This window comes from Harpegnathos saltator, unplaced genomic scaffold (genome assembly GCF_003227715.2).
Source record: "Harpegnathos saltator strain DR-91 unplaced genomic scaffold, Hsal_v8.6 scaffold779, whole genome shotgun sequence".
NCBI classification, from domain to species: domain Eukaryota; kingdom Metazoa; phylum Arthropoda; class Insecta; order Hymenoptera; family Formicidae; genus Harpegnathos; species Harpegnathos saltator.
The window spans coordinates 664331-678809 of NW_020230625.1; the positions used below are offsets into that span (position 1 = coordinate 664331).

A 14479-nucleotide genomic window follows, 5' to 3' on the forward strand; every position below is an offset into this window, starting at 1 on the left:
ATCGTACAAATCTATAAAAGATAAACTTTTTAAAGAGAGAAACATATTAAATCGAGAAACAGCCTATAATAACGTAGCATAGCGAATTTAACATATCGAATTATTATCGGTGTTCTGATAAATCACCGAGAGTAATGATCCTGAGAAAATAACATTATTACAATCATTTTTTGTTTTAATTGCAATCATTAGGTACATATATTAATTTTCACATATACAGTGCGAGGCAGGCCTCCTCATGGCGACTTTAGGAACGCGCACGGTCCGGTTACCGTCAAAATTTCGATATTGCATCGGTAGCTAGCTAGCGGCGATTGAGATGCTGCCGACAGCGGCGGAGTGGCAGTGAAAAGAAGCGGTGCGACAAATTCGACTCGCGTGCGATTGTCCTCCAAGAGAATCGGCTGCTTGTTGCTGCGTCCTCGTGTCGTCGGCGTTGCACCGTCGGGAACTACCGTTGTTTTTCCTTTCTTTTCGTTGCGTTACAACACGCCGAACGTAATCGAAGCTCGAAGCGCGCTAAGCGCATATCGCTAATCATCGTCGAACCGGCTGTGAAAAAGCGACAACCATGGCTAGTGTCTCCTATCAAATAGCGAACCTGCTGGAGAAGGTAGAATATGATGCACATTCGCGCATAATAAGAGCAATCGCCGGAATATTACTTATCGTTTGACCGTTTGAATATTCGTCACTTCGCTCTTCGTTACACCTTATCGTGACATAACCTTCTTCGAGATCCGATTGATCACTCGATATTGCATTCTTTCGCGAACACGCTGCAAAACGAAGCGCTGCTCCTAAAAATTGCGTTGCAATTATAATCATTTTGTCGTAATAATTCCGACATATCCCGAGAATTAATGCATGTAATTGCACGAAGGTTGCAATTATGTGCTACCGCAATAGGGAGCAATCGATATCTAATTTATTGTGATTATAAAGTAGTGATGGTTAATTCATGTTCGCGTGTATCTGCCACGCACATATCTACATTTTTTCCATCATTCATATGCACGTAGTAGTGTCTGAACAAATGTAATCTTTTGTAGATGACGTCCAGTGACAAAGACTTCAGATTTATGGCAACTAACGATTTGATGAGTGAACTACAGAAAGACAGCATCAAGTTGGACGATGATTCTGAACGCAAAGTTGTAAAAATGCTACTTAAGTTATTAGAGGACAAGAATGGAGAAGTGCAAAATCTTGCTGTCAAATGGTATAGTTCTAGACATCTAGACATTACACCGGAAGAAACAATGTTTATAGTATTTTTTATACATATTGTTTCTGTATTTTATAATTGTGTTAACTCTGCATATCTCTCTTGTATAATACTAATCCTTTTGTGCACTATACTCTCATAATATCATAAAACTGTAAATTATCAATGTAAACTTGTCTCAATTTGATATGTTCTAAAATTCTTTATTCAATAACTCTATGATCTCTATAATTGCAAGATTGATTTGCAATTTTAGCTTGGGTCCATTAGTCAACAAAGTGAAAGAATATCAAGTGGAAACCATTGTGGATGCCCTATGTAGCAACATGGTATCCGATAAAGAGCAACTACGTGATATCTCCAGCATTGGCTTGAAGACTGTTATTTCTGAGCTTCCTTTGGGTTCTAGTGCATTAGTTGCAAATATTTGTAGACGTATTACAGGAAAATTAAGCAGCGCTATTGAAAAGGTAAACTATCTACATCTCTTGTGCCTTTCGATATAACTTGATATCTTGATTCTTGATCTTTGATCTTATATTTAATCTTAATTCATCTTTGATATTTTTAATTATATTTCATAACAATAGAAATAACATATTCTTGAGGTTTCAATGACAACTGATGCAGCCTAATGTATGTGCATATAATTCGTTTTCAGCAAGAAGATGTATCCGTACAGCTTGAAGCCCTCGACATCGTCGCCGACTTACTGTCTCGTTTCGGCGCGCTCTTAGTCTCTTTCCATTCTACTATTCTGAATGCGCTATCACCACAACTTTCGTCACCACGTCAAGCAGTTCGCAAACGCACTATAGTAGCACTCAGTCACCTGCTGACATCCAGCAACAATTATTTATACAATAAACTGCTGGATCAGCTTCTTCAGGGTCTCTCGACCCAAACGATAAAGAATGTTATACGTACCTATATCCAATGTATCGCTTCTATCTGGTTAGTAATTCTATCCGGTGATATACATTAGTAATTTTATGTTAATCATATTACATCACATTTAGACAATCGAATAGGTTATTAACGATTTATTGAAATTTGATTTCTTGATATTTGTCTCACAGCCGACAAGCGGGTCACAGATTTGGCGAACAAATAGAACGTGTTATGCCATTAATTGTCCAATATAGTAACGAAGATGATGATGAATTAAGGGAGTATTGTTTGCAAGCATTTGAATCCTTTGTCTATAGGTGTCCGAAAGAGATCACACCGCACATAAATAAGGTATACTTACTTATATCGATACTTTTGATGATTGTGTGATTTACACTGATATTTTTGATGATTGTGTGTGTTACACCAGAACTGCTAAAATGTCAGAATCTTCAATTTTAGATCATAGAGATTTGTTTAATATATATCACGTACGATCCAAACTATAATTATGACGACGATATGAACGATTTCTCCGACGGAGAAGGAGTTGTAATGGAAGTGGAAGAGGATGGCGAGGAGGATGCCGAGGACGAATATTCTGATGATGACGATATGAGTTGGAAAGTTCGTAGAGCAGCGGCGAAGTGTTTGGAGGCCGTTGTATCTAGTAGAAGAGAATTGCTGCCGGATCTTTACAAACTGGTCTCACCTGCGCTGATATGTAGGTTTAAAGGCAAGTATCGTGTGTTGGTGTCAGTTTCGTTCTGCTTGAGCTTCAACTTTGATAGAAGCTTATGTTCCACGCGAGCGCTAACGCAAAAGATTGAATATTTTATTCATCATGTTAATAATTTTATGTTAACAACGTTATTCAATATTATTGCAGAAAGAGAAGAGAACGTCAAGTCCGACATCTTCCACGCGTACATCGCTTTATTGAGACAGACCAGGCCAGCTACCGGTGTGCCACTCGATCCTGACGCAATGGAGGACGACGACGGACCGATCTCGCTGTTGCAACAGCAAGTGCCATTGATAGTGAAGGCAGTTCATCGGCAAATGAAGGAGAAGAGCATCAAGACTCGGCAGGACTGCTTCTCCTTACTGAAGGAACTGGTGCTTGTCTTACCCGGCGCTCTAACCAATCATATCCCAGCGCTGATACCCGGCATACAATATTCGCTGGGAGACAAGAATTCGTCTTCGAACATGAAGATCGACACGTTGGCTTTCGTGCATACGCTACTGATAACGCACGAACCCGAGGCGTTCCACGCTCATATGTCCGTTTTGGCGCCACCGATCATAGCGGCTGTAGGCGATCCTTTCTACAAGATCACCGCCGAAGCGTTACTCGTACTGCAGCAACTTGTACAGGTCATCAGACCTCACGGTAAGTCAGTATCTCTAGTTTGCCTTTCTCGTAGCCATAAAGACCAATGAGTTTTTGATACTGATTTGCCCTTTGTGGATTTCCAACGTTTTGCGAATATCCCGCGAGATAATATGACAACTTGTGCTACACACTTCTCTTCTTTTCACTGTAAGAAGAAGAGAAACCTGAAGCGAAATTGTTCGCAAGCTCATATTAGGCGATTTCGATCTGAATACTTACAGATAAATCATGTTATTTTGACTTCACTTCATTGTCCGGAGAGATATATCATTGCACATTGAAGAGGCTGAGAACGGCAGATATCGATCAGGAAGTGAAAGAGAGAGCCATCGCCTGCATGGGTCAGATACTCGCACATTTCGGCGATACTTTGTCGAACGAGTTGCACATCTGCCTGCCTATCTTTCTAGACAGACTGCGCAACGAGATAACTAGGCTCACGACTGTTAAGGCTCTAACGTGTATAGCTGCGTCTCCTCTGAGAGTAGATTTGCAGCCGATCATGGTACTTTAAGATTGTAATTTGTTAGATTTTTTGATTAATAACTAAGTTAATTGGTTGAAAAGTAAGTTAAAATGTTAATAACTTGGTTTTAAATGAATTTACTTGTAATTTAAACCAGTTACTTCAAAATGCATTAACTTTAATTCAGTAATTTTTTTTCTTTTTTTTGGTAAGCCAAGATAATTCAGTGTTAAAATAATTGCAGTTTGCAATTTGTGTGTAGGAAAAAATTTTACGAAATTTTTTCTGTTCACACACTGAGATATCGCTGTTTGCAGGAGGACGCAATACCCATTCTGGGATCTTTCTTGAGGAAAAATCAACGAGCTCTAAAGCTCTCCTCTCTTCCCCTTTTGGATACGTTGGTGCGCAATTACAGTTCAGCTTTACATGCGGATCTACTTGACAAGGTAATTATATACAGGGTGTCCCATTTCAAGTCCCTCAGGCAAATATCTCCAAAAATATGGAAGATATGGAAAAATATTACAGACAAAAGTTGCATGGTTTTAAGGGGGACATAAAACAACTTATCGGTTTGTTTACAGATAACGCCACTTTCGAGATATTCACTGATCGTTACTTTTCTTAAATAAAAATCCCAAATTTTTTATTCCATTATCTTTTTCTATCAATTAATTTGAACAACTTTTGTCTGAAACATTTTTTTATTTGTCTAATATTTTTTGAAACATTTAAAGAAAACTTGGTAACTTTTTCAATATTTAACTTACGATATCTCGCTAATTATTTGTCGGAAGAAAAAATGGTACTAGACTTTTTTTACTCCTTTTAGTCTATTTAGTCTCAAGAATATATTGTTGCAATAGCATCCTGATTTTTGTTAATTTGATGATTTGGAAATTTCCAAAAGTCGGTAAGTTAACAAAAGTTAAGGCACTATTGTAACAATATATTCTTGAGATCAAATAGAATAAGAAAATCTAGTACTATTTTTTTCTTCCGACGAATAGTTAGCGAGATATCGTAAGTTAAATATTGAAAAAGTTACCAAGTTTTCCTTAAATATTGAAAAAGATATTAAGTAAATAAAAAAATGTTTCAGACAAAAATTATTCAAATTAATTGGTAGATAAAGATGGTGTAGTAAGAAATTGGAGTTTCCATTTCAGAAAAGTAATGATCAGTGAATATCTCGAAAATGGCGCCATCTGTAAACAAATTGATAGTTATTTTATGTCCCTCTTGAAACCATACAACTTTTGTCTGAAACATTTTTCCGTATCTTCCGATATTTTTCGAGATATTTATCTGGGGGATTTAAAATAGGACACCCTATATATCATTCGATACGTTAAATGATAATTAACAAATGATTTGACGATCTCTGATCTCATTTCCGCAGGTTACCACAGAGTTACCAGCGTTATTAAGCGAAACAGATCTACATATCGCACAATTAACGCTGAATCTTCTCACTACCATTGCAAGATTACACCCGATCGCTCTGACCAGGGTTTCCGACCATATCCTACCGGAGATACTCGTCCTGGTCAAATCGCCGCTTCTTCAAGGTATGTGATCATGTCGCTTTGAATGTCGTGCTGATTAGAAAATTTAATACACATACGTACACAGTTTACATTATTATATCCATTACTATTCGTTATATATTCTAATATATTTTACTATAGTACTTATGTAGTACGTCCTTCTGTTGTATAGGTGTCGCATTAAATTCGATGTTAGAGTTTTTCCAAGCTCTAGTTCAAGCAGAAATACCAGGTCTCGGATACCGAGAACTCCTTGCGATGCTGGTGGTGCCAGTTACTCAATCAGTACTTCACAAACAGGCTTATCACTCCCTTGCCAAGTGTGCGGCCGCACTGACAATCACGTGGCATCAAGAAGCGCAGGGCATCGTGGAGCAGTTGTTGAAAGACGTGCAAAATCCGCAGAACGATGCCCAACACATATTCGCTCTCTTGGTCATCGGAGAGATAGGAAGACATGTGTAAGACAATTGCATATTATTTGTCCTCTTCTTGTAACAGACTTATCAACTTCAATATTCAACAATGAGGACTTTCTATTTCAACTTAATAAATATCAGAGGCATAGAGACTGAAATAGAATCTGCCAATTAAAAGCCAACGCGAAAGAAATTAAAGATATATTTATCTTCAAAATAATTATTTCTCTCTTTCTCTCTCTCTCTCTCTCTCTCTCTCTTTCTCTTTCTCTCTCTCTCTCAGGGATTTGAGTGGAATTAATTCGCTAAAACATACGATTCTAAATTCGTTCTCGTCGCACTCGGAAGAGGTGAAATCCGCGGCCAGCTACACGTTGGGCAACATCGCAGTTGGAAATCTTCCTGAATACTTGCCTTTTATACTTCAAGAGATCGAGGCTCAGCCGAAACGCCAATATCTGCTTCTGCATTCGTTGAAGGAGGTGAGTTTATCCGTGTTCATATGTTGCATCTATGCAAAGCAGACGTAAGGACATTCCTAAGGTATTCTTCTTCTACGTCCGCAGATTATCACGTGTCAGTCGGCCAGTCCGTCTGGCGTGTCGCACCTGCAGAATTTCGTGCCTTCGATTTGGATGCTTCTGTATAGGCATTGCGAATGCACGGAGGAAGGTACTCGCAATGTCGTAGCCGAATGTCTCGGCAAGTTGACGCTCATTGATCCCGCCACTCTGTTGCCGAGATTACAAGAATCGCTCAAGTCACCGTCGGCGCTTATGAGAACAACGACAGTCACTGCGGTGAAATTCACCATTTCTGATCAGGTACCTGATCGGTTGCGATATTAACTATCGTCTATCATGCGATTATTTCTATATAATAATAAATGTCCAAAAACTTTAATGTACGTTAATACATTTGTTCGTTTTCGTTGTAGCCACAACAGATTGATATCATGTTGAAACAATGCATGGGTAATTTCTTGATCGCCCTGGAAGATCCTGACTTGAACGTGCGAAGGGTAGCGTTAGTTGCATTTAATTCCGCAGCACATAATAAGCCGATGCTGATAAGAGATCTCTTGGACGCAGTGCTGCCGCATCTTTATACGGAAACTAAGATAAAGGTATTCCAAAGATAATAGTATTTAATTAATCTCCTCAAAGACGAGTCTATTAAAATTCGAAAATGTGTGATTTAATTTCAAATCATTAAATATGATTTAATTTGAGAATGACAAATATACAGGGTGTATAAAAAGTACCGGGACAGAGAAATATCACAAAAACTAAGCATTTTAGTAAAAAAGGTTTTAAATAAAAATTGTAGGGTTTCAAATGATCTATTTACTAACATGAGTTTGACCTTGGGGTGGCGTCGCCAAGGTCAGGACGAAGTCACCTTGAATTTTTTAAACGGGACCCCCTATGTTTTATTGCATATTCTTGTAGCCCTTCTTCAGATCTTTTCAAAGCACTATCATTTTTTCCACTTTGAGTAAGCCGTTTCGAAGTTATCGAGCTTTTTATGATGAGATGTCCTGCCAATTAAGGCAAGATCAAAGCAGTATCCAGCCAGCCGAGGCAAGATCGTTACAAAAACGTTTGAGAATAATGTTAATCTCTAAAAGAAAAAATAGAGTCTAACGAATAAGCTAGAAAACAAAAAGATTTATCCAATAAACAGAAATTTGTATCAATTAGATAACAAAATCGATAATTCAATGAAAGAAAGAAAAATCAGTAAGAAAAATCATTTATCTTTTCCGTATGAAACAACGCGTATGTACAAATACGTAATGTGTTCTATTTTAAGTTAAATTCATTGCAATTAATTTGAAACGATTCGAAGGTGAATTTTAGTGCTGTTATAAATTTAGTACATTAGTATTACTTTTTTAATATTACATGTGTCTGAAATGCAAGTCACGAAATTGCTCCAGCCGCTGACTGGACATCTTATAAAAAGACTCGATAACTTCGAAATGGCTTGCTCAAAATGGAAAACATTATAGTGCTTTGAAAAGTCTGTGAAAAATTGTCTGAAAAAGGGCTACAAGAATATGCAATAAAAAATAGGGAATCACATTTAAAAAATTCAAGGTGACCTTGTCCTTTGGCGACGCCACTCAAGGTCAAACTCATAGGCCGGTACCCATAGTCGGATCTTATATTTAAGACCGTCTTAAGTTCATCTTCAGATGTACACATTATTTCATTGGCTACGGCATATCTGAAGGTGAACTTAAGATGGTCTTAAATATAAGACCTGACTATGAATACCGGCCATAATATAATAATATCAATAAATAGATCTTTTGAAACCCTACAATTTTTATTTGAAACATTTTTTTTTAAATACTTAGTTTTTGTGATATTTCACCGTTCCGGTACTTTTTATACACTCTGTATATCGCATCTGTCAATCATGTGATAGGCATTTTTCTTGTACTGGATATTTATTCATAATATTATTTGTTATAATTTTGTGGACATTGAATTAAAAGAGAAGAATTGAACACACATTTGGACGTACACACGTATATTAAAACGTTAATCTTGGAGGAGATTAACGTTTAGCTGTCTATGGTTGATAGACTTTGAAACTTGAGTGTGCGACATAATGAATCTTTCAATGTACAGAAAGAACTGATAAGAGAAGTCGAGATGGGTCCATTCAAACATACAGTGGACGACGGACTGGATCTTCGAAAAGCGGCGTTCGAATGCATGTATACTTTGCTAGACTCGTGTCTCGACAGACTGGATGTCTTCGAGTTCTTGAATCATGTGGAGAACGGTCTTCGAGATCATTACGACATCAAGATGTTGACTTATCTCATGACCGCACGACTCGCTCAACTGTGTCCGACCGCAGTATTGCAAAGTGAGTTTCATACATACGATTGCTGATCGTGTCCCATTATCTTGTAAATTTAAGATCTGTTCTTATCAGGTAAACTAGATTACACTTTTAATCTTTAGAATGATATAAGTACGTAAATAAATAACGCTAGCGCTAAAGGGAGAGACTGGAAATGGATGTTTCCCAATTTCATTTTTTCTGGAAAATTCCGATTTCGCACATACGAGATGTCACTTCTTAATTGTCGAGATATTAATTAGCACCACCTTTAACCCCCCTGCGCAAGAGTTTTCCCTGAACGTTAGGAAAATGCACGAGTTTTTTTTAGAAAGGGTTGCAAAGTAAACGCAGTCATTTCTAAGGTTTTTAGGGTTGTAGTTTACGAATCTGAAGCCAGAATTTCAAAATTCAATAAATTTTGAATTTTCTTGTTACGATTGGCCTGGAAACTACTACCACTAAAACTATTACTCGGGGGTTTTTCAGATCACTGAAGACAGATCTAAAGTCAGATTTTGAAATGACAGATCCAATATGACGGCGATATATATGTTTTCCCGTGAAAATTAGAAGATTCTCGTCTGATAAACTTGAACACTATTACTCGAGAGTTTGAGAAATTACTATGAATTTGATTACAAATTTGCAATTGAACTCAGCAATTGAAAATAAAAAAAAATAAAAAAAAACAAAAGGGATGTGGAAAACAATCGGATTTAGAACCTCCACTTAGTGCATCCTGGGTATACTTTATCAAACGGAAAGTATAGCAAATCCTAGTCCTAGTATGAGAATTTAACGCAATTGAATCCGCCATTGTGAATTTTGAAATACTGATCTCTCAGATTTGTAATCAGCAACCTCTGGAACCCCCCGTAAAAGTTTCCAGGCAAATCAGAATGAAATAATCGAAATCGGACTGGGAAATCGTGTACTTGACCGCCATATTGGATTCACCATTTTGAATTTTGAGATTCTGACTTCAGATTTGTAATCAACGACCCTAAAAATTCCCCCAAGTAAGAGTTTCCAGACTGATTTGAGTACTTTTAGGACACTTTCGTAAAGACAAAAAATTGGAAAATTATTACATGAATTTTCTCTTTTTTTTTCAATTTTCAATCAAATTTTTTAAATTAATATGTGCAAAATTCAATACCGCAACTCGATCTATCTTAAAAGATCTATTTTAAAATGCTAGTCTCAAACTTTAATTTGCGAGGTCACAGACCTCTCTAAATGATTTCGTTCAGGAGTTTCAAAAGAAAATGTTTGACGAGTATACTCATCGTCATCGCGCACACGGGAACAACTCCATTTGGACGAGTATACTCGGGATAATGCGAAGGGGGGTTAAGATAATTAGAAATGAAAAGTTAAAAATTATAGCGAGACTTGTAACTTACCGTTATATCGTTACACAGGGTTGGAGCGATTAGTTGAGCCATTGAAGAGCACATGCACGATGAAGGTAAAGGCGAACTCGGTGAAGCAGGAGTACGAGAAGCAGGACGAGTTGAAACGTTCTGCGCTGAGAGCCGTAGCAGCACTGTTGACAATTCCCGATGCGGGTGAGTATTACCTCGTTTGAGAGCTTCAAGTCGCGCAACGCAACGTGACGGCATCAAATTGTGTTCGCAGATAAAAATCCATCGTTAAGCGAGTTCGTGGGACAGATCAAGGGAACGCCAGACTTGCAGCCACTCTTCGAGATAATACAGAAGGACTGTAGCGGTAGTAACGTGAACGAAACGAATGCGATGGATCAGAGCTAAAAGTAACTGTTCAATCCTCTTTTTTGTATCTCTCTCACATAGATCGCCGTTAACTAAACGCATTCGTGATCATTACTACTCATATAGTTTATTTCTATATACATTATTTTTTCATTAATGTATCCTCGATTGTCGAGCAGTAGTTTAAAAGGAAAAGAGTAAGTGTGAGTTAATGTAGCATGTATAAATTTTAAAATAAATTTGCCGGCAGTAATTGTTTTCTTTACCATCATGCGAGTACCCCGTTTTGCGGTACGACGACGAGCGCCGAGCGTATCGTGCGATATTAGCGTACCAGTAAGTCAATGATATTAATATATGCCAGGGTTGGGAAGTAACGCGTTACTTGTAACGCCATTACTGGTATCGTTACTTTTTTGAGTAACAATTAGGTAACGCCGTTACTTTTTGGTGTCAGTAACGAAAAAGTAACGGCGATACATTTTTTTTGTAATGAGTAACAAAACGTCCGTTACTTTAATTGTTACTTTTTAATTTTTATAAAATTAAACTTAATTGTATTTAATTTCTATGCATTTTTTGTTTTATGCTGAATTTAATGAGAACCAATAAAGATGGACTCACATATTGTCATCCATTGGCCTTAGCTATACAGAAAGGTTTAAAAGAAAGGTAAGTTGGTGTAATTTGGTTAATACATATGTTCATCAAACAACATTCATCTGATCAAAAAGAAAAATCAATATGTTCATATTTAATTTTATTGATTCAACTTTAGGTTTTGTACTACATTCGAAAAAGAAGAATTGATAATTGCCAGCTGTTTGCATCCCAAATTGAGTTAGCTGAAGATAAGTGAAAACTTGCGCAAACGTATTTAGAAGATTTATAAGGAATTCCTTCAATTAAAAATTTTTTGATGTCTGATAAGCACAATAATAACGATGACTTTTTAAATTTTAAATAGCAAACATCAAATGAGAAATCTGCCTATGATGAATGGCAAAGATTTTTAAAGTCAACAGGCACTAATGTCCAAATATTAAATTTATATCCACTAATTAAGAAACTTTTCATTAAATACAATACTTAATAACATAAAATAATAAAAATATTTAAATATATATATATATATTTCTAATCGTCTTATGTCCGATTTATATCTTGTCTTAGCACCTTTCTTATAATCCTGGATTTACAACAAAAAAAAGTAACGAAATAAAATACCGTTTCTTTCAAGTAACGGTAACGCGTTATTTTTTAAGATCAGTAACGAGTAACGGTAACGAGTTACTTTTTACCGAAAGTAATGGTAACGGTAACGAGTTACTTTTAAAAAGTAACTTTCCCAACCCTGATATATGTATATATATATTGTCTACGTATATTTGTCGCAATAATAAATCGCAATTTATCGCGATCCAAGTTGTTATATAATTGTGACACCGTCTAGACACATGTCGAATTATCTGAAAATTTCGAATGACAGTGAAAGATACAGATCTCGCTATTATCGGCTATTATTATCGGCACATAGAGAGAGAGAGAAAGCCATATTTAATTTCTGCCTAGTTAATTGACACCTCGGTATATAACGCCGGTGTATAAATAGGGAGTCGTAATTGCGAGGACAACTCGCCTCGGCAGCAGCCTTTGCACCTTACCGAAACGCATTTGCGGTCGACAGCTCTAAAAGAAAAAATAGAGTCTAACGAATAAGCTAGAAAACAAAAAGATTTATCCAATAAACAGAAATTTGTATCAATTAGATAACAAAATCGATAATTCAATGAAAGAAAGAAAAATCAGTAAGAAAAATCATTTATCTTTTCCGTATGAAACAACGCGTATGTACAAATACGTAATGTGTTCTATTTTAAGTTAAATTCATTGCAATTAATTTGCGATACGTTATGTGCGAGACAGGGCAGCGCGTTGACTTCGACGCTGTCCGGGTAAAATTCTCTCGGTCGTTGTAGCGCGATCAAGTCGGTGAACATCGACGTGACTGACGACGAGCTCCTTCGTGCGATTGACGCGCGTCATCGCCGAGGAATCGCCGTCATTTGTCACGATCAACGACGACAACGTGAATTACACATCATCATTGTTACCGTTCAGCGATCATGTAAATGCGGTCTCCCGATATTCATTCTCGGCGCAGCGACAGTCGATTCGCACAAATATTCGAAGAGTCTAATGCCCGTCATCAAGTTATTTGGATAAAGACAGGATTTCGGCAAATCGCCCCAAGAAGTCATTCCTCGTGAAATTCGACGTACGTGCGATGATACGAAAATATATCGGATATAATTCGGATTTTCCAAAATATCCCAACATCTGAAGCGTCGAAATCGAATACGGATCTCAGCTTGCAGCGGAATCGGCTAGATAGCGCAAACATCTTAAGGACATTCAACAAAAAGTCCTCTTTTTTAGATTATTTTTTCTTTCAGATGTATTCAAAATATCTTTCAAGAATTTGCGTTGTCTGAATGATTTCTTGGCGCAACAAAATAAATATACAGCGTGTATAAAAAGTACCGGGACGGTGAAATATCACAAAAACTAAGCATTTTAGAAAAAAATGTTTTAAAGAAAAATTGTAGGGCTTCAAATGATCTATTTACTAATATTATGAGTTTGATCTTGGGTGGCGTCGCCAAAGTCAGGACAAGGTCACCTTGAATTTTTTAAATGTGATTCCCTATTTTTTATTGCATATTCTTGTAGCCCTTTTTCAGACAATTTTTCACAGACTTTTCAAAGCACTATAATGTTTTCCATTTTGAGCAAGCCATTTCGAAGTTATCGAGTCTTTTTATAAGATGTCCAGTCAGCGGCTGGAGCAATTTCGTGACTTGCATTTCAGACACATGTAATATTAAAAAAGTAATACTAATGTACTAAATTTATAACAGCACTAAAATTCACCTTCGAATCGTTTCAAATTAATTGCAATGAATTTAACTTAAAATAGAACACATTACGTATTTGTACATACGCGTTGTTTCATACGGAAAAGATAAATGATTTTTCTTACTGATTTTTCTTTCTTTCATTGAATTATCGATTTTGTTATCTAATTGATACAAATTTCTGTTTGGATAAATCTTTTTGTTTTCTAGCTTATTCGTTAGACTCTATTTTTTCTTTTAGAGATTAACATTATTCTCAAACGTTTTTGTAACGATCTTGCCTCGGCTGGCTGGATACTGCTTTGATCTTGCCTTAATTGGCAGGACATCTCATCATAAAAAGCTCGATAACTTCGAAACGGCTTACTCAAAGTGGAAAAAATGATAGTGCTTTGAAAAGATCTGAAGAAGGGCTACAAGAATATGCAATAAAACATAGGGGGTCCCGTTTAAAAAATTCAAGGTGACTTCGTCCTGACCTTGGCGACGCCACCCCAAGGTCAAACTCATGTTAGTAAATAGATCATTCGAAACCCTACAATTTTTATTTAAAACCTTTTTTACTAAAATGCTTAGTTTTTGTGATATTTCACCGTCCCGGTACTTCTTATACACCCTGTATGTGTGTGCGCGCATGCATGTCCCAATTTTTTCATGCAAATTTTACTTTTCACACTGCAATCGATACTTCAGCATGGTTTCTTTTGTCTCACGGAGAAACCGCTGCCGTGTAAGGCGAGCCGCTCGCGCTTTATTCGATCGGTGAGAGACGCGTGGATGTGCGATAGCGGCTGCTACGCCATGCTGTGTGCGTGCGTAGATCGTCACGTGTGCGTGTTATGTGTCAATGCTCGAGTAACAACCGTATAACAAGTATGCGTGCACATTAATCGCGGCTGCGATTCGTTCTGCGAGCACAAACCGTTACACAAAACGCATCTCCGTCGGCCGCGCCTCGCGCAATCATCTTCCGCGAGAGCTTACCGCGACTTACCAGCAGTGCC

The 14479-nt window shown here is 37.2% G+C and overlaps 1 protein-coding gene across 1 annotated transcript; it reads left to right on the forward strand.

Annotated features, from left to right (window-relative positions):
- Window positions 1-254: 254 nt before the first annotated feature.
- Cand1 (Cullin-associated and neddylation-dissociated 1) lies at window positions 255-11351 on the forward strand. The gene is made up of 18 exons (XM_011147323.3): window positions 255-613; window positions 1053-1222; window positions 1485-1698; window positions 1890-2182; window positions 2308-2470; window positions 2582-2855; window positions 3009-3515; window positions 3740-4023; window positions 4302-4433; window positions 5390-5558; window positions 5710-5998; window positions 6240-6438; window positions 6523-6780; window positions 6894-7082; window positions 8599-8842; window positions 10246-10392; window positions 10463-11229; window positions 11336-11351. Exons 1-17 carry the CDS (start codon window positions 572-574, stop codon window positions 10594-10596), a joined length of 3708 nt encoding a protein of 1235 aa, XP_011145625.1. The 5' UTR covers window positions 255-571; the 3' UTR covers window positions 10597-11229; window positions 11336-11351.
- Window positions 11352-14479: the final 3128 nt, after the last annotated feature.